The sequence below is a fragment of the Prosopis cineraria genome, unplaced genomic scaffold (genome assembly GCF_029017545.1).
Source record: "Prosopis cineraria cultivar Desert tree isolate PC_DT_omini unplaced genomic scaffold, ASM2901754v1 PC10, whole genome shotgun sequence".
In the NCBI taxonomy this organism is placed as follows: domain Eukaryota; kingdom Viridiplantae; phylum Streptophyta; class Magnoliopsida; order Fabales; family Fabaceae; genus Prosopis; species Prosopis cineraria.
The window spans coordinates 6,207,677-6,228,049 of record NW_026555341.1 but is presented as its reverse complement, the minus strand read 5'-3'; the positions used below and the strand labels follow the sequence as shown (position 1 = coordinate 6,228,049).

General features: G+C 37.5%; 3 protein-coding genes across 3 annotated transcripts; 2 read left to right on the top strand and 1 right to left on the bottom strand.

Moving 5' to 3' along the window:
* The first annotated feature begins 1,546 nt into the window (after positions 1-1,546).
* On the top strand, positions 1,547-3,520 carry LOC129322356 (protein DETOXIFICATION 56). The gene has a single exon (XM_054968679.1). The coding sequence runs from the start codon at positions 1,783-1,785 to the stop codon at positions 3,304-3,306; it is 1,524 nt and encodes a 507-aa protein (XP_054824654.1). The 5' UTR covers positions 1,547-1,782; the 3' UTR covers positions 3,307-3,520.
* A 51-nt stretch (positions 3,521-3,571) lies between these two features.
* LOC129322357 (ATP-dependent Clp protease ATP-binding subunit CLPT2, chloroplastic-like) lies at positions 3,572-6,885 on the bottom strand. Its single transcript, XM_054968680.1, has 5 exons — positions 6,512-6,885; positions 6,384-6,422; positions 5,968-6,077; positions 4,806-4,985; positions 3,572-3,842 (listed from the first exon to the last, which is right to left on the bottom strand). Exons 1-5 carry the CDS (start codon positions 6,730-6,732, stop codon positions 3,685-3,687), a joined length of 708 nt encoding a protein of 235 aa, XP_054824655.1. The 5' UTR covers positions 6,733-6,885; the 3' UTR covers positions 3,572-3,684.
* Positions 6,886-13,647: 6,762 nt separating this feature from the next.
* On the top strand, positions 13,648-16,901 carry LOC129322636 (ACT domain-containing protein ACR8-like). Its single transcript, XM_054968926.1, has 7 exons — positions 13,648-14,058; positions 14,705-14,750; positions 14,868-14,982; positions 15,125-15,192; positions 15,315-15,881; positions 15,966-16,070; positions 16,160-16,901. Exons 1-7 carry the CDS (start codon positions 13,979-13,981, stop codon positions 16,520-16,522), a joined length of 1,344 nt encoding a protein of 447 aa, XP_054824901.1. The 5' UTR covers positions 13,648-13,978; the 3' UTR covers positions 16,523-16,901.
* Positions 16,902-20,373: the final 3,472 nt, after the last annotated feature.

Genomic DNA, 20,373 nt, shown 5'->3' with positions numbered 1-20,373 from the left:
TGTAAGACTTTTTAATATATTCTAAAAACATTCGTATGTGGTGTATACAAAATCCTAATCTAAAATCTCGTAGCAGTATGTGTCAGCCCATGTCAACAAGAATATACAAAGAAAGAATAAAGCCTTTAAAGAACAAGTTTTAGGCACATTTATATTGGGAGATTCTCCTATGCATATGTGAAGAGTTAAATCCATTAATATAAAATTGGAGATTCAATGATATCGAGAACCATTCTTTAATTGTGTTGATAAAATTTTGTACTTTTCATCACTTTAAACGATTAGTTATCAACGTTATGAAAAAAGAGAAAACCTACCAATAGCACCCCGAAAAGTGCCAATAATTAAACATTATTACATTAATTATCAAACTCGTTACGGAAATGTTATTAATACATGTTTTATTCCAACATATACTAAGCACATGATTCCACTTTATTCCACGCTATAAAATGCAAGAATTTTAATGAACCTGATACTTCTCAGTAAAGATTCAAAGATTATATTCTCATATCTAATCTATATGTCATAGACTTGGTATCCTATCCATCGCATGCAGTATTCAGGTCAAATGGAGGTGGAAATCGCGGACGACGTTACTCCCCATTCTCTAGTACTGAAGGCATATAATATATTCCATTTGGTGATTTTATTCTTTCTCATTTTTTTTTAAATTTACAAAACGCTGTGACTTTTTATAATCAAATTGGTCGATTCATATACTTCTCCTTGTCTTTATTATAAAATATTTTCAATTACTGCACCAAAACTAAAAAATATAGTTAACTTATTAAATATGTCTAAAAATAAAAAAAAATCAATTTTACCCCTATCAAAAATAGGAAGAGAGATACACATTACATAGTATATGATGGGGAATAAAATTAAATTCATAATAAGCATAAAATTAACAATGATAATAAGTAACCTTCCATGTACTTTATATCAATGATAAAATAATCTTTCTTGAAAATGTCCAAAAATAAAGAATGGAGTGTGTGTGGTGACTTAGCGATTACAGTGTCACATGTATATGAGACTTAACGTGTCCTACAAACTAATTATGGGGTGCTAAGAGGTAAAAATTGGTTATACTCTCTCCATCAGATTATAAAATATTTTTAAATAAAATCTCACATACTAATAAATCTTATTAAATATATTTAATAACTTTATTTTTTAAAAATAAAAATATAAAATTTTAAAAATATCTATCATTTAATATATTGAAAAGAGAAGGGATAAAAATTAATTATAAAAAAATAAAAAATAATATTAAAATTAGTATATTTAATAAAATTTTAAGATATTTAAAATTTTTTATATTTCACTGTGAAAAAACTTTTTTAAAAGTATTTTATAATTTAAAATGAAGGAAATATTATATATGAAGTACTAATTGACAAAGGATATACGAAACTTTTTTCCAAAGAAAGCGTCACAACGAAAAAAGATAGTGTTGAGGCAGCTGGTTGGGAAATGCAAGAGGCTCTTTATTCAGCAGTTGGTGCAAATGGGAATAAATGCGATCAATAACCGGCCAGAATCGTAGTAGTTCTTCACGCACTATCTATAAATCTATATTTAAGTCTGCCAACAATCACTTCTTTAATTGGCAACAGAAAAGAGCCTGCCAACTAGTCTTTCCCAGAAAACGATCCGTCCCACACGAAACTCATGCACTTGACCCCTATCAAAAATCTCGGGTCCAACCCACAAATAAAGCCAACGGACGCGTAACTGTATCTTCAACATTCTCTCACATTAAGCTCACAGCAAAAAATGTCACCGGCAGCATCTAAACCTGACAAAACCACCCAAGACGCTTCATCTTCGCCGTCTGTTGCTCAAGAATGCCCTTCCGGTCTTGTCAAGCTAGTGCTTTTGGAGCTCAACATTCAACGTGGAATAGCCATTCCGTTGATGGTCATGAACTTAGCTTGGTTCGCCAAGACAGCCATCACCACTGCTTTTCTGGGCCGCCTTGGGGAGCTCAACTTAGCCGGCGGTGCCCTGGGTTTCACTTTTGCCAATGTTACTGGCTTCTCTGTTTTGAACGGTCTGTGCGGTGCCATGGAACCCATCTGTGGACAAGCTTATGGTGCCAAAAACTTCAGGCTACTTCACAAGACTCTTCTCATGACAATCCTCTTATTGCTCGTCTCAACACTTCCCATCTCTTTCTTGTGGCTTAACATCGAAAAGATCTTAATTCGTTTTGGCCAACAGAAAGATATTTCTGTCGTGGCCAGAACCTATGCCAAATATCTCATCCCCGACTTGGTAGTCGCCTCATTTCTCTGTCCCTTGAAAGCCTACTTGAGCTCTCAAAGCATAACTGTTCCGACCATGTTCAGTTCAGCTCTAGCTCTTGCTTTTCACATACCCGTAAACATGGTCCTCACAAAGGCTATGGGGCTCAGAGGAGTCGCCATGGCAGTTTGGATAACCGACCTGATATTTGTGGTTCTATTGGGCATTTATGTCTCGATTCTTGAAAACAGGAAGGAGAGCAGGTGGAAGGAAGGAGGTTGGTGGGACCACAGCATTGAGACTTGGATAACGCTGCTGAAGCTCAGTGGGTCATGCTGTTTCTATACCTGCCTTGAGTGGTGGTGTTATGAGATTCTAGTCTTGCTCACCGGCCACCTTGCAGAAGCTAAACAAGCTGTAGGAGTTTTAACCGTCGTGCTCAACTTCGACTATTTGTTATTGTCAGTTATGTTAACGCTGGCCACCTGTGTTTCGACCCGTGTGTCCAATGAGCTCGGCGCGAACCGAGCGGCCCAAGCCTACCGGTCCGCCTGTGTGTCTCTAGGAGGGGGCATATTGTCAGGTTGTATGGGCAGCTCGGTGATGGTGGGTGCGAGGGGAATATGGGGCCCACTGTTCAGCAATGACAAAGGAATCATAAGGGGAGTGAAGAAGAAGATGATGCTGATGGCTCTTGTGGAAGTGTTTAATTTTCCTCTAGCTGTTTGTGGAGGCATAGTTAGGGGAACAGCACGACCATGGTTAGGCCTGTATGCGAATCTGGGTGGATTTTATCTCCTGGCTCTGCCTTTGGGTGTGGTTTTTGCCTTCAAGCTCCATCTTGGGCTCAGTGGACTATTATTTGGACTTGCGATTGGTATCTTCGCCTGCTTGATGCTCATACTGGTACTTATTGCCAGGATAAATTGGGACGAGGAGGCTCGCAAGGCACAAGCGCTAACTTCAAGCGTGCAGCACCAAGAAGTGTTTGATGAAAATGAACGAACAGAGGCCATTGAAAATGTTAAAAGTACAACAAGAAGTTCAATTTAAAAACATGTACGTCCGCATCACTAATACCCAGCTTAACCATGCAGCAGACTGGGCCCCTAATTTCTGTAGATTAGTTGAGTTTTTTCACCCAGTTCATCTTCATTCTTTAGTGCCTCCGCCATCTTGAGATGGTCGCTATAAACCACAAATTGACAGTCATTGTGCTCCAGAATGTCTGTTCTTTTTTGCATTATGGAGTGCGTTGTTTGTTGTTTCTTCTTTCAGCGTATTCGTTTGTTGGAATTATATTTGAAAGTAACAGAGATGAAAATGAAATCAGTGGGGCAGAAAGGCCCTTCATCTATTATACAAACAAATGCAATAATGATTACAGTGCACTCAAAGCAATACTTTTGTTTATAAATATAAAGTAAAACATCAATCATCTGTAAATTTAGGATTAGACATTAAGGCCTCTAGCTCTTTAGCTTTCTCAGCATCAAAGCCAAGGGTGGACAGTATCTTGTGACCAGGCGATTCTGCTTCAGACCAGATGCCCAGAAGCAAATGTGTTGTGGTAATGTCGCCATCATGACCTACAACAAAGTCCCATATGGAGTCGCAATTGGATTAAATTCTTAGCATTATGCACAGATAATAATCATACAAAAGCCAATGAATTTTTTTTTTTTTTGGTGGGGGGGTTAAGTTTTTATATATAACAACAACAAGCCTTATCCCACTAGGTGGTGTTTAAGTTTTTATATAATTAAATATAATAGGCCAGAAGATAAAACTCCAGCTTGAAGCAAACCAGTTGGCATCGATATATATTACATATTCATTTTCTGCTTAGTAATAAAAACCCATGTCACAGTACGTCAACATAAGTAACAAAAATCATCTCATGGGTGACAAGAAATATTAGGACCAAATAAAAAGGTAAACACCATCTAGAAAATTGCCAGTTCTCCAGGAAATAGGAACCCACAAATGGTTCTCTGTTTAGCAGTAGAAGAAGGTTCGTTCAAATACCATTATTTGCTTCATCTGTTCCGTTCCCACATTGCTTCAGAACTTTTGATACATAATTTAAGATTTTTCAGCAACCATGACTCCCAAAAGCAGAATACGAGTCTTCTCTATTATTTAAATCCAAAGGACAACTTACAACACAAACAGACTAAGACTAAGCCATCACGAGTATAGTTTGACAATTCTTTTTGGCACAAAAAGAAGTCGAGGAGGAAAAATAAGACAAAATTCAAAAGTATACTTGATTATTGTGGTATTAGAACCAAACTTTTAATTTTATTCGAACACAATTTACTCAACTGACGAGCACTTAAAAGTTGCTCACCTACTATGTGTATAGAAGTAAAAGCTTTGACAATGAAACTCAACCAATGGTTTTTACTTGACAGGATAATAGCCGAGATGTATATGCTCATAAAAGCAATAGAGAAATTCAAGAGAGAGCAACACACAAACGAAAGAACACGTAATTGGTTTTCCAACTCTATACTCTACTGTAGATGAGAAAAATAATAACAACGAACCAGAATTAAGTTTCTGATCAACGGCCCAGTCAAGGGCCCTTTGGGCTTCTTCAGTCAGTGGAGGATGCTCAGGACTGAAATAATATAAATCTGCTTTTCCAAGCAGCTTCAAAGTTTCATCTCGCACCTTTAAAAGTGTGATTCCATTGGCTCGCAAAAATTTAGAGGCCAGACTAGTTCCTACAGCACAAAGAAAGACTCCGTGCTATGCATAAACTCAGAATAGTGCATAAAACTTACACATCCAAAATCTTTCTTCCCTGTATATTTAAAAAGGGAAAAATGATACAGGAGCAAGAAAAGGGAAGAAATAAATAAAAGGCTCTGGAAAAAAAAATGTCATGACTTTGCAACATACAAGAATTGAAGCATTTCAGTAGCATGATTTACAGATTAGCACCTAAAAATGTCAAGGATTCAATAAGTTTGCCTGAAATGTCTGGGATTTACATTCAAATGAAACCGGTAAACAGCGTTGGACAATTTTTATAAGGCTCCACAATGAAAGAAAACCTCTTTTAGCGGTCCAGCAGTTGCAGAAGTACAAATGGTTACCATAAAATGAAAAGTTATCTCATCATCTTGTTCTTAAAGAATATGGGGGGCTTTGAATATAGACTTGGCCCAACAGTAAGACACTATTTTAAGGACAATTTTTTAGCCATGATTGCTTTTATAAACAAGAAGACATGCATTATCAGTTGGGAGTTGTTTGTAATGAGTAACAAGCAGAAAAAAGGTAGAAATTTCGAAAGGGGTGATGGTTAGTTGGTGGTTAATGTGTTAATGGTTCTCATAACTCGCTATCAGCGAAGGTACAATGACATTGAAAGATGATGCACCTCGTATTCCAAATAAGAAGATACAACAGTATGCGAGAATACAGGGGATACAAAATAACGTGTAGCCAAGTTCCCATGGGAATAAAGCGTATATTGAGATTCAACATTTGTTTTTATTGCCGAGCAGTGTCAAACTGCCAATATTATTTTCAATGTCAATCTTAAATATAAAGATGAAACGCTAGGCTCTACAATGGCAACTGGAAAATAGCAGGTTTTCCGTTTAGATAACATTAAGTGAAGAAACATTAATGTAGACAGTTGCATGGTATGACAACAGGAAAACGATGAGAATGCTTAGCATAGAAGAATTGGCCTACCCTCGATAAGAAGTCCCATGAGAAGGGATTCAGTACCAGTGCTGGGATATTTAAGTTTTCTCGCCTCCAGTTCAGCCATTGCAAATGATTTTATAGCCTTCGAAGACCATCTGCTTCCACCAAACGAAATTAATTGTCAAACTCTCAGCAAAAGGCGAAGGAAGATTAAAAAAAATAAATAAATTAATAAATAAAAATACGGCCATGCTAATAAGAGGAGACAATAGAGTGCAACAGAAAGTTTTTCATTTTCAACAACTAGTTTGTAGCAAGCAAGGGCGACGTAAATTTCACTCCTATATAAATATATATCCACCTCGATGCATTTGAAGTAATTCGACTCAACCAAGCAAACCCTCTAACGACGAAATTAACAAAAGAAAGATAGGAATATAATAGCATATGGCTACACTCACTTGGGAACTTTCTGGCCGGAAGAAGCTCGCTCGGGCTTTCTGCAAATACGAAATCAGAAGCAATCAGGAAGACCCAAGATAAGAGAATTGAAAGGACAGAAACAGAGCAGTGCGGGATTTGGACTTACGCAGTGGGGAGGCTGAAGGAGACGGTGGCAACGAGAGGGCGGAGCTTGGACACGGGAGGTCTGACATTATTAGGTTGAGGTTGAATCGAAAGTTTGGTACCCAGCCATGAATTGTCAAGGATTTGAGGTTGACGGGGATGAGGATGGCAAAACCCTCTGAAATCCGACTGCAAGACCAGATTCGATGTGGAAAGCTTGGATAAGAAGTTCGCAGCAGCCATTCTCACCAAAATGGAAAGATTGGTTCTTGGAGTTCATGGACTTCGCCCATCCGAGGTTTTTGTTTTGTTTGGAAAGGTTAGAAGTTTAAAGATGATAACCTGGGTTAACTCGAGAGCCGCTGGTTAGCCCACGATAAGTTGCAGGCTTAGCGAGGTGAATTGGCATAACTCATATTTTAGGTGAGTTATATTTCTGCCCGTAACGTTGATGGGTTGACGGACTAACCTATCAATTAAAAATATTTTATATATATATATATATATTTTTTAATTTTAAAAATTATAAATTTAATTTTTTTTATTTTAATAAAAAAAACATATTTTTTTAAAAAAAATTAATTATTCAAATAAAAATAAAAATATTTTAAAATTATTAAAAAATATAAATTAAAAATCCATTAATATAGTTCAAAATAAATATATATCAACTGCAAACAAACAAAGTAAAAAATTTAATTACAATTTAAAAGTTGAAGATTTCGTTTAATCAATTATAATGTTAGAAACTTTATTAGAAGGTGCTATAGCATTAATTTTGAGTAGATTTCTTTAACATTTCACCTGCCACAAACAAAAAAATCAAACATAATTAAACATGAAAATATAACTAATATGTAGAAGTTTAGAAAGTAAATGAGAAAATACAGATATTATGGTACAAAGATTTTGATGTCTTTTCTTTTATTTTAAATGACATAACTAAATTGTTTTTTCTTATGCAAATTTTTTTTTGAACAAATGCTTTTTCTTATATATTGAATGGAATAAAAAGTGCAACTAGGTATATTAATTTTGTTTATATTATATGTTGATATTGATTTTGGCAATGAAAACTTATTCTTCATTTCTTTGTTGTCACGTCCACGCTTCACAAATTTTATTTTATAATTATTGAAATAAAAATTATAAGATTAAATAATTTATTTTATTACTAATTTGAATAATATAGATTTAATCTTATAGCCCAATTCAATGTTAAACATTTTTAAAATTTTTATAAATTAATTATTTAAAATTATATATTTAGTTTTAAAATTTTGGCAGATTTAAGAATTGAGAACAATTATACAATTTTTATCTTTTTTTTTTTTAATAAATGGATTAATCCACCAATCCACGGGTTAGCCTCCCTTTAACGCTTTACTATGACATCGATAGTGCAGCTGTTCCGTATTTATGGATCGCGACGGATATAAAGGTGACTAGGTGAGCATCAAAGCTCAAAAGGGAAAAGTTTAATGCGGGTGGGTGGCACGTTATGCTGGGAAGGAATATTCTGTAACGGGGTGGTAACAAATGATTCTGCTCAAGTTACACAAATGTGATCAACAATTCGACACCATCAATACATCGCGAGGAATTTTACGGACTGCATGGCAAAGCAAATCAGAGTCCCTTTTGAAACACTTGAACGATGAATGAAAGTGTTAAGTGCTTTTTCAAATCACCTCATGATATTGTCAATTAGTTTTTTTTTAAATATATATAGATACACACACGCACACAACAATTGTCAATCAATTTGTTTCGTTTTCTAACCCCTTTACTGTTAACGTCGGAATATGAATCAGATAAAAGGTAGGTCCAATATTGTGTTTTGGCCCAGCCCATAATCAACTTTGTTCCGGAAGCTAGTAGTTGGTGTAACTGTACAGTGAAGTCAATCAGTTTCCGGCTCCAGTAGAATATTCTGTCATAGATCGGATTGCGAGTTTGTGAGTGACAGCAGCACGACAGCATTGTAAGCTCAGTCGTTAGGTCATATTTCAAGCAAAAGGGTAATCCTTGTGAGCTTACAGCCCACCATTTTCAGTTGACCATATTCCAGTTCGGACTTGGGTGGGTTGGCCCAAAACAGCTGGGGTGGTGACCAACGACGCCGTGTGTTTCTTGCGTTACCTCCCAACTATCTATGCAGAAAAAAGTGGGTTTAAGTTATGTAGGATGTGCCAACTATCTAGGAAAGAGGAGGGGCTAGTGCATGGAAGTAATAAGAAGTGATGGGCCGAGAAATTCAGCCTATTTTTCTGGGCTGACCCGTAATAAACGAGCTCGAGCATGGCCCGATTCTCAGCTGCACTAGCTTGGAATGATGCAGGCAGCAGAGCGAAGAGTTGGTGATGAGAGTAAACGATGAAGTGCAGAAGGACGTATGGGTGACATCAAAGGGGGTGGATTGAGTGATGGGATTTAAGGTAGGCAGGTGAGGGATCCTCCAAATCTAACGGATGGGTCCCTTGTTTAAGCAGCCAAGCAAAGGCGTAAAGGAGGTGACCCTTCATCAGGGGACAGCTGGACAGCCTAATCAAGTGATGGCACGGGTCAACTTAATATCTTCACATGACTCTCCTCAGATCCTATGTTGGCCATGGGGTCCACGCTTCCAGGCTGTCCCATGTCCCGGATGGCCGAGTCAAACCGCTGCTCCTGGATTCATCATTCATTTCTAACTTTCCTTATCATCTTCCAATTACATGCATCCATTTCTCTCCGCCCCTCTCGCTCAACCACATGCAGAAAATAAATGTCACTGCGTTACTGCTGGTATTTCCTTCCCTCCTAGTTTATCAGCATGTCTCTGATTCCAGCGTTACAGCCCAGGATTATGTGCGAGGACAGGAAATTCAGGAGGCTGTGCAGTCTCTAACTCAATAATTCTATAAATACACAAGAACCTATCCCGCCTCCGTTGATTTTTCTTGTGTTCCCTGGCACGTGATCTTTTATTATTTCCCCACTATTTTGCCTGTCAACGTAAACATTCACAGCCTGAGAATGTCAATATTAAATGTAAAAATTATTAAGAACTATAGTATTCATCACGATCGAACTATAAATATCATGTTTATCGCATGAATTATTGTTTCGATCCAATGAATATAACAGTGATTTGTTAGGTTCTGTGAGCCTTTTCATATTTATTTAATTCTCCTGCTCATGTCAACATCTATATATTCATCATTTCAAGTGACTATATTTTTACCTGAAAAAGGTCTAACATTATACGCAGAGACATGCCAATAATTTGCACGATCGTGGATGAAAATATAACAGAGGTCTGGCATAAATATTCGATAACAAGGCCAGAGTGGCGAGGGGATCGAGCTATGACGTGAGAGATTAGAGGATGACAGGTAATTCGGTGGTCTCCAAGCGTGACTGTTCGAGAACCTAATCTTGCAAGTGCCGTATCTCGTCTCGTTATACCATCAGCAAGACAAAGTGAAAGTGAAGCCCCATGGCTGTCAAAAAGCACACTCGACTGTGTATATCACTCGACGAGCAGACAATTTAGATTTAAATATATACTAGCTTTGCAAGATTCAGGTTCGCTTTTGGTCTTTTGGAGACAACCAAAAACACTATGAGTGTGTGAAGGGTTTTGTCGCGACCTGCCCAAGAGAGCCTAAATAATTAATGCCTAATATAATGATTATCAGGGCTGACAAATAAATATTTTCATCGGACATGTTGCTTGACTGACCATGTCTTCGTGTCATCCAATTACTACACACGAGGACTCAATGTATTGGAGAGGACAGATACGAGGGGCAGTTTTCCGCCATTTTCAACTTTCACGAGCTAATTGATGGCCGAGTTTGGGTAACGAAAGAGGAAAGGCTGCATGCGTTTCAGGCTAAATCTAATTTGAACAGTAGTAATTTAATTCAGAAAAGCAAAACTATGTGAACGAATGCATGCATGAGAGGAGAGCCATATTAATTTAATGCGTGGTAAATCACTTCATGGCGAGATTTAGTTACTTAACCTTATATATTTAATATATTTATATTTAATTAGATTAAAATAAATAATTTTTAATATATTAATAATATTAACAACAAGAGTTTGTCATAGAATAAATATATTATAAAAAGATCATACGTCTTAATCTATTTAGAAAGGTTGATCTTCAATATATCCGACAAATATATAAATTTTTCCTGTCACTTTAAACATGATGCTCCCAACTGATTTCAAATGTAAGACTTAATTTGAGAGATTTGTTTCGGTAACTTCAATCTTCTTCATTTATTTTGTTCAGACTACTCTCATTAATTTCATAATTTTTTTCACTTTTTATTTCTCATGTTCAATGCTCTCATTCAAAGGGATATTTTACGAGAAGTGACATGAATATTTTAAACGATTCTCTTCTTAATTTTCGTGAATTAATTAATTAGGTCTCATATTCAGAGAAAAAAATTGGAGAGTAGTAAATTCCCGTTTTACCACAAAAAGAAAAAGTTTACAGCGGAAACATATCATGATACAAGTTACTTACAACTTAAAGCAACTTGAGTGTTGGGTCAATCAAGCCGTGGCAAATCTCAGCGACTTCTTTAACGGCTAATAACCGTCTGTAACTGCCACCCAGTTGCTTGGCAGTGGCCCATATGCTCCATCTATGATCCATTTGATTTGTTGACCTGCATTTTCTTTACGGTGATTCTTCAAAACATGGATGTACGAAAGAGCGGGAATATTTTATGTTGTTAAAGAACACTAGAAAAATGCGGTCATTGTAGTGATCGTGGCCGGATGATAGCTTGCCGGATGGATTGCTTGCTGTTCACGCCCTCTTGGACTACATTGTCAGTTTGTTTGTTCACGTTACTTAGCAAATATTCTCATCATATCCCCAAATTATGCTCTCATTTTTTTTTTGTATTAAATTTCATCACGCCCCGGCCCCCGCCCACTTTCACAATCTACAATTTAAATTCGTCAAACAACATATCGTCACCCGGCCGCTCCTTCAGGAATGAATCGCCAGCACTGTTTTATTTGCCACACTAAAATAAACAAGTGCAAGTCAGCAAGCAGTAAAATGTTTAATTTGGTGCCAGTTTTGGGAGTCAATCCAGAATCAGAATAAGATTCTTGAGCTATTATTATAATGAGAAAAAAAAAGTGAATATTGGGAAATTAGAAGCAGGGCAGTTCTGGCTTAAAACCCGGTGGGAAAGGAGACAAGCGGGAAAGAAATCAGGGGGAGGGGCGACGAATGGAAATGGTCAAAAAGTAACTTGGAAGGAAGACCCGAGAATAGAGCGGGAATTACGAAAAGATGGGATGGACCGCAAAATAAAAAAAAAAAATTTAAAAAGTTGGGATCAAGGAATGTGTGAGAGCTGTCACGCAGGCCGCGTCGCTGCAAATTGTCCCTTGGTGAATGCAAAAGCCTCGCAATTGGAGGGCGCGCGGCAGGGGGGGGTGGGGCCCACTCCCTTCTACCACCTCCTTCTCTCTGGCGGGAGCCACAGCGCCTCCTAACTTCCCGCCACGCCTTCAAATTCCACCGCGCCTTAACAAACCTAACCCCCACCAAACGGCGGACCGTTATCGTGTGGGGAGTCGTGGGCGTGCCACGCAGCAGCACCACAGTTGACGCCACTATTTTATAATATCATATCTAACCGGGCAACGTGTTCCCTGACACCCTTGCATGTGGGCGATGGCCATCCGTCAATGGGGGCCCTCCCGTGGGTCCCGCCTCGCGGCTTTTTTTGGAACAATACCTGCCAGAATTTAGTCCCCTGCCATCGGGACGTTAAACATCATTAGAGAGGCAATGCCGAGGCGTGACTTCCACCACCCTTGATTATTCGTCATGAATCACGCGCGTATCTGGCTCACCGCCGACCACACCCCCTCTTCCCGACTTCCCCCCTCCCTTTTTTCGAAAATGTCTTCGCCACCATGCCCTTTTTTCACCCGTTTTTATAATTCATCATTTTCTTTGGATTTTTGTTTTTGGCGTGTAATTTAGGTTTTTTTTATGTGCAAGGATTATACCTTTTAAACTATTTTTTCCCCTTGTAAACGAGTAGATGATGGCATGCACCTTTTTGCTACCTAATAGTTAGTGTAATCATGTGAGAATGGGAGATAAATGCGCTGGCCAGATCATTCGTTGCATTTGATCGTTGTGTGTCGGATTCTGCAATGTTAGGGCATCATTTTCCGAAAATTCCAGCAACTCGAATGAGATATTTCGGCTTCCAATCGAATCTTATTTTTTTTTTTGGGGACGAAAGGCTTCCGAGCGAATCAGATCGCGGAAAAGGTGTGGGGAATATAAAATCTGAAATGAGGTAACAGAAATGATGAGGGGGAGCGAATTGGCGGGAGAAACGGACGTAAGGTGAAATCATAGGATAGCTTCAAATCAGTAAACAAAGATCACGATCGATTTATTTAGGAAAAGATAAATTTAAAAGCCAACGAGGAAAGAAGGTAAAAGGTGCGATCAAAATTATTTAATTAATGTTGTAAGGCGGTGAATGATAAAAGAGTGAATTAATTTTTTTTGGATGTAGTTATGTGCTCTTACATTTACTTTTAATTGTATTGTTTCTACAGTTCAATTATATATAGATATGTTCTTACAATTATTAAATTAAGTAAATATAATACGGGAAAAAAAAGAAGAAGAAGAAGAGCCGGTAGAAGTCCAGAGAAAAGCAGCCCCAGCATGGGACAGGGGAAAAGCCGATCCGAGCGGCGTTGTCACGTGCGGACGTCATCATACGAGTCGGCAAACCTCACCTTCAATACCAAGTTAAGTTGGGCCCACCTTGCCACGTGGGTACATCCTCTACATCTTTTGGAGTCCAACGCACGCAAAGTAAACACGCAGAGATCTGACGTGTCTTCCACCTGGATCATGAACCGCTGTGATGGGTGGGGAGCATGACACGTATCGTCTTGGCAAGTTGACCCTGTGTCCACGTTGTACTTAGGGTCCAACAGTAGTAAAGGGACATTGTGCAGGCGTTAGTCACGCCATGTGACAATGCTCTCTAACTCCCAAAATAATATAATAATGACGTGTAAAAGAATAATAGTGTTATAATTTATGGTGTATATATATACACACGCGCACTGCCTACAGACAAACGGTGCGGGAGGCAAAGAGTTAAGAACAGGCCGTGCTTTGCGCTTGGAAAGAAAGTGAAGAGGGCGTAGTAACTCATCCACACTTGACAGCGCTCCGAAAAGGTGAGTGAGTTTGGTCAGGGTGGTTTATGGCGATTTGGTCGAAGAAGTTGAGCAATAAAAGCCAGAGCCTCAGATTATGACGCATTCGTTTTTTCGCACGGCACAAGGACAATTCTGGGCTTCCTGCTAAAGGGCTGGGTCGCTCTGTTTCTTCCTTTCACTCTTCGATTCTTCGAGGGCCGTTCCTATAACGGTTCTTCTTTTCCCTGAGATTTACTCTTTCTGAGGCTACGAGGGAAATATGTTGCAAAGCACCGTGGGCAGGGACTGGTCCTGTACGGACGAATACGAAAAACTTGTTTTCCGGATGGGCACTCCAAGGTTTGCCAATTATCCTTCTTTTTTATTTTTCATATGTTATGCATTTTTTTTCAATTTAAGTTTTAGTAGGCTATAAATCTGTTGGTGTTACAACGACCATAGCTATCCTTGGTTGGTTGTATTTCCAAGTTCAACCATTTTTTTTTTTGGCTGGTTTTGTTTTTCCATCGTGCACAGGATCATCCGCTGATATTCTCCCCCGCTTCTTTAATCCTGCTATCAAAAGCTGTGTGTTCAGATTTACATTACGATTATTGAATGTGTTTGAAATTTAAAAATTCTTACCTCCTTGTGTTAAAAAAGAAAATCCTGTTGCGTCCTGATCCTTTGTTTCCGTCATTCTTCGTTTACTCCAATCTGTGAAGATTCAATTTCGTGATAGTAGTGCCAAAAGTTGAACAAATTTGGTTTGGAAAATTTGTAATTCCCACCCACTTCATAAATAGGTCAGTCAGAATACGAATTCTAAACATTTTCTTGACTTTTCTTATCTCTCTGGCCTCTTCTAGAACGTCCTTCTCATTTTCCATATTTTTTGTTCTTTTCTTTGCCATATAGAGAGTTTGAATTTCAAATTTTAAATCTGAGACAAAGTAATTTTACTGAGAAATGACTACTGACTTCGACCTGATCATGGCGTAAACAGGGTTGTCATCGACAATGCCGTTTGCCCCACAGCAACTCTAGTCAAGGTAACTTCCTCTTGGAAACCCTTTCCATTACGCTATAAATTTCCTCCATAAGCTGGAAGGCTAGTTTTCAGATAAATCCAAATATTCAATCCGTATCTGGTTTGCTCGAATGCACAGGTTGATAGCGCTAGAAGGCATGGCATTCTTTTGGATGCCGTACAAATTTTAACTGATCTGAACCTTTCAATTCAAAAGGCTTACATTTCCTCTGATGGCAAGTGGTTTATGGATGGTGAGTGATTTTGTCTTTTTCTTTCTCCATATTACGCCCGGTTTTTGGGCTTTTCTGCTCCAGTGCCCCCAATGGCAGCGCACTTTAGTTTTGGGATTTCCGTTTATGCTCTAAGCACTTGTTTTTGGCTTTAATTGGACAGTTTTCCATGTCACCGATCAAAACGGAAGCAAGTTAACGGATGAGAGCGTTTTAACATATATTGAACAGGTATTTATTAGTTTACCAAAAAAACATCTACTAGTACAAGTTTATCAGCTAGAAGTTATTACAACGCGGTGCATTTATTATGATTGTTTGATTTTAACGTTAATTAACTTGTGCTACGACAGTCTCTTGGAAGCATTCAGATTGGGAGCACCAACCATTCTAATGGTCTTACTGCGCTGGAATTAACCGGAACGGATCGCGTTGGTCTTCTCTCGGAGGTTTTTGCTGTACTGGCAGATCTTCAATGCAATGTGGTGGACGCTAAGGTTTGGACTCACAATGGCAGGATTGCATCTCTGATCTTTGTAAGAGACTTCAATTCTGGGTCCCCCATCGAGGACGCTCAGAAAATTAATAGAATTGAGGCACGTTTGAGAAATGTGTTAAAGGGAGACAATGACATTAGAAGTGCAAGAACTTCTGTCTCTTTGTCTGTGATGCACACTGAAAGAAGACTGCATCAGATGATGTTCGCAGACCGTGATTATGAGAGGAATCCCATATTCAAATGTAACTTTGATACCCCAGTAGTGACCGTCCAAAATTGGGCAGAAAGGGGCTATTCAGTTGTGAATGTCCAGTGCAAGGATCGAATAAAGCTCCTATTCGATGTTGTTTGCAATCTAACGGACATGGAATATGTCGTGTTTCACGCAACTATTAACACAACCAGAGACCAAGCGTATCTGGTAAACACTCTTTGATTGCATCACTTTCCTATCAGTAGTCTGGTTTATGTAATGTAAATAACATTCTTTTAATTATCATTTCAGGAATTTTATATAAGACATAAGGATGGTACGCCAATTAGTTCAGAACCAGAGCGTCAACGTGTTATCCAGTGCTTGGAAGCAGCCGTGGAAAGAAGGGCAACTGAGGCATGGCTTCTGTTTCTCATTCTCATATGTTCTTATATTCATTTGATAGACAACGTCATTGAGATTAATTGGTCATTGTTTGATCACAGGGTGTTAGACTTGAGCTATGTACGGAAGACAGGCAGGGTCTTTTAGCAGAGGTCATGAGAACATTCCGAGAAAACGGACTCAATGTGAAAAGGGCTGAGATATCCACCATGGAGGACAAGGCTGCAAATGTGTTCTACGTAACGGATGCGATTGGAAACCCCGCTGACCCCAAAATCATAGAATCTGTGAGGGAGAAGATTGGGCTGAATCAGTTGAAAGTGAAGGAACTGCCATTGATATGTCATCAGAAAGCAGATAGGGAAGATCAAACATTTGGAGTGGGTGGGACAGTGTTATTGTCTATCGGGAGCCTCGTGAGAAGGAATCTATACAATTTGGGGCTGATCAAATCGTGTTCTTAAAGCACAAAGGGAGCGTAGAAAATTTATAGCATAATATTCTTTGCGTCAGGTTTGGGCTATCTGTAGTTCTGTACATAAGAAAGTAAAGGTGGGATTTGGCAGTAGTTGTTGTAGGTCGATTGGGTTTGGTTGGTGGGACAATATTAGGTAATACACAGCTGGAGGGAATGGCAGAGCCCCACCATTTTAAATTCTGTGTGAGGTAGTAAGGATTTAATAGGAGAGATGGGGATTTCCACATTAGGTTGTGATATAGGTAGGATTCTTGGTGGCGCAGACGGGCCATTAGGTTAGAGACATGGCGAATTTGGTGTATACAGCACACAACTCATTTGTACATAACGACCATTCAGAGTATTAATTTTAGTGGTTGACTTCAGTTTTTTTTTTTCCCCTCAATATAACTGAACTCGCGTCTCTAGCGTTTCCAAGCTTCTGTTTAGGGGCTCCAATATGTTCCGTTACCGTATCTTCTTTCGACATAACTTGGGTCCCATCGAAACATTGTTGAAGATATTTTCATTGGAAACGTCGAGCCCGCAAAGTGTTTTCCCCTTCTTTTTTGGGGCTGTTAAATGGGAGTAACGTTGAAAAAATGCCCGTAGATTTTGGAACTTTAATTGAGAAGGTGACTTTCCACTTTAAAAGAGATGGGCTGAGCACGTGGGGTGTGTAACTATGATGGAACTCGAAATGAAACTTGCGTGGTTAGGTTTTAAACTTCAAAGGGTGGGAAGAACAAATTCAACACGATCTGTCACGGCTATGTTCCTCTTTATGCTTACCCCAGTAGGGAAGTAATTGGTATCTAGGGCGTTAAGTAAACTACCTTCAGTGGTTCAGAATCAATACGTTGGGCAAGGATTGAAAATTTATTATAAGAGATTTATTTAAAAAAAAAAAAAAAAGTGAAAGAGTGCACATGAGCCCGTTCTTTGTTCCTAGTTACGTCCAGGGGAGAATTTTTCTTCCTCAGGAATCAGGACTCCCTATAGGATATTTTGCCTGCTTAAGAAAGTAAGGAACTTTCCAATTACTTAAAATCCAAGCTGCTAATACGAACGTGGACTACATTGACCATGAATTGAAATTGAAAACAATGAAAAAGCCAAAGCAAATGTATCACTCCGATGTAATAGATAAATGGTCTTTCTTTCAAGGAGTTGATTTTTCTCTCCTGCAAAAAAGAACAAGCGAGAAATCATTGCAAATCTGAACTATTAACTTTGATTTAATAATTTTGAAAAATAAAAATTTAATTTCAACAGTTTAAATTTGCAATGAAGAATTAGTAGGGAGAAACCCCTCGTTTGTTTTTTTTTTTTCTTTTGGGACCAGAAATAAAATTACATGATATCACTTGGAACTAGTGAAAGCGATACGGAATTACAGATTCATTATATGTATATCATCGTTAAACCAGTGAAACGATAATGAGGCAAAAGTGGTCAAAGTCAGTAATTTAAGCTTCGTTTGATTTTCTTACTTTTTATATTTAGAAAATAAAATTTTACTCTTAAAAAGCTGAAAGTTATTTTATTAAAATATTTTATAAAAAAGCACATCTTGAAAATATATTCAAGCAATAGGTGAAAATAAATTTCTAAAACATAATTATTTAAAACTTATGAAAAGTGAATTTAAAAAGTAGAATGTTATTTAATCATACTACCCCAAATTTAATCTCTTATTTTTTAATTTAAAAAATAATTAATTCATTAAAAATATAATTATTATTTCAATAATAATAATTAGGCATCATGTTTTTAACATTTTAAATTAAATAATTAATCATCTTAATTTTAACATTAATGCATAATAAAAATTATAAATCTTTATCACATTTTTTAAAATTACAAATTAAAAAATAAAAATAAATAGAGATTAAATTTTTCACATTATAGATCAAAATTTATGTTATTTAAAATCTTTATCACATTTTTAAATATTTTAAATATATTATATTTGCATAATAAAAATTACAAATCATCATAAATTAATGTCTTTTTTAATAATTATACATTTAAAAGTGCACTTTACTATCATAAATCAAATAACTTTCAGTGTACTAAACTGATTTTTGAAAAAATGTATTCAAATACAAATTTCGTTAAAACAGTTAATTTTCACTAAATTGATTTTTATCAAATAAATTTTCACCAAATAAACTTTTGACAAACTGAAAATCAAACACATACTTAGAAATTAGATGAATGGTCCTATCAAAAAAGAAAAAATAAATTAGATGAATGGTGTATGTTGTTGGAACGAAAGTTGCGGAAGACGCATAAGCAGGCAAAAGGAAGTGACAAAACGACGAGTATTTTAGCATCATTTTCTGTCCAAGGGAGATTCCAGCACCTCCGTCCCTCACCTAATGTTATACTAACCAACAGCTTGCCATTCGCTGTTTTTGATTTTCGTATGTTTGCAACTCTTGGCACACCTTACAACTTGGAATGCAGCTATTTGACTTAACTCTGACTTATTAGTTAAACAGAGAGAGGATGTGTGCCAATGAGATACATATATTTATGAATCTTTTTAATTTATCATTATTACTATTTCTCCAAAGAAGAAAAAGAATGGAGACAAACCAGAGTCCTCTATGATTCTGTTTCTTGGCTGTTATTTTAGCTTATTTGATCCATCTAGTGTTGGAATATCTCGGAATATGATTTTTTTTCCACAACTGGTTACGGACATGTTTGGTTCAAATTAAAACTGGAGCACGCAGCTGCCGCGTGGTCTCCTAGATGTGGATTTGGTGATGATTCGAACAACTAATCACATCAAGAGAGTTTGACCGGCAAAACAAATAAATTAAAGGGGGAAAACAAAAAGAAGATGCGGAACATGCCATACCGTGGGTTGGCGACTTGGCGGTGAACATAATGAAATATAAATAAAAGAAAATAAGGGACAGGCATCAAAGTTCAGCCCCGGGCCTTTTTAGTGTTTGAACTTTGAAGGCTAATAATTAATAGTAACAGAGCATTCAAGGCTTTTCTTTCTTCTACGCCTTCTTATGTCTTGGAAGGTCACTTTCAAGTTGGGGCAAAGGAAACAGAGGGCCTCATGTTTGGTTAGTTCCAATTACTAATAACGTTAATAATACGCTTTATTTTTTAAAAAATAAAAGTTAATGATATACTAGTATATACATAGATGCGACCATCTTTTGGAACGAGCCCTCCTTAAACTTGGATAGTCTTATGCAGCTGACCGATCTCAAGGTCGGAGAAATTTGAATCAGATGCCACGTTTCACTTCACCATGAGTTTTTATTTAAGAGGTGGGTGAGACGTTGATTCTTCTGACATTATACTGCTCCAAACGTTAAAAATTAAGATGTGCGGACAAAAGGGGTTTTCATTCTATATGATTAAGAGGGACGAAATTGTAGGAAATAATTAATTATTAGTTTAAACAGGAGATCATGGCTTTTCATCTATTGGTGTTAAGCTTTGATTTGTTGATCTGTCTTGATCGAATTGATAAAAAAAGGAAGACGAAGAAGCGGACGGCGGCATCTTGCTTCAAGAAATGACACAACAAATGCCAAAAGATCGCTTTTCATGTACAACGAATGTATAAAAAGGACGTATCAAGAAGCTAACATGTTGGGACTCCTTGCCAATGATTCTTATCCTCGCATGGCACTCAAACTTACAGTTGGAGAATGAGACAAAACGGGGCATCCCCCATGAGGCTCTGTTTCGACGGTTTTTGGGAAATGGTTTGTTGGTTTTCATTTCGATCGGTCTTAACGATGTTTCATCCCTCAGTTATGGCGCTTGAAGTTGACAGAATTCCATTTCCCAGCAATTTATTGTGATGTCTCAATCATT

Bases quoted from the DNA above. Each gene is read 5' to 3' on its own strand.
- LOC129322356 (XM_054968679.1), top strand. From the start codon at position 1,783: ATGTCACCGGCAGCATCTAAACCTGACAAAACCACCCAAGACGCTTCA.
- LOC129322357 (XM_054968680.1), bottom strand. From the start codon at position 6,732: ATGGCTGCTGCGAACTTCTTATCCAAGCTTTCCACATCGAATCTGGTC. The intron at 6,423-6,511 runs GTAAGTCCAAAT...TCGTATTTGCAG, and splicing joins TCCTTCAGCCTCCCCACTGC to AAAGCCCGAGCGAGCTTCTT. The intron at 6,078-6,383 runs GTGAGTGTAGCC...TGGTGGAAGCAG, and splicing joins TCCGGCCAGAAAGTTCCCAA to ATGGTCTTCGAAGGCTATAA.
- LOC129322636 (XM_054968926.1), top strand. From the start codon at position 13,979: ATGTTGCAAAGCACCGTGGGCAGGGACTGGTCCTGTACGGACGAATAC. The intron at 14,983-15,124 runs GTGAGTGATTTT...TTAATTGGACAG, and splicing joins TGGCAAGTGGTTTATGGATG to TTTTCCATGTCACCGATCAA. The intron at 16,071-16,159 runs GCATGGCTTCTG...GTTTGATCACAG, and splicing joins TGGAAAGAAGGGCAACTGAG to GGTGTTAGACTTGAGCTATG.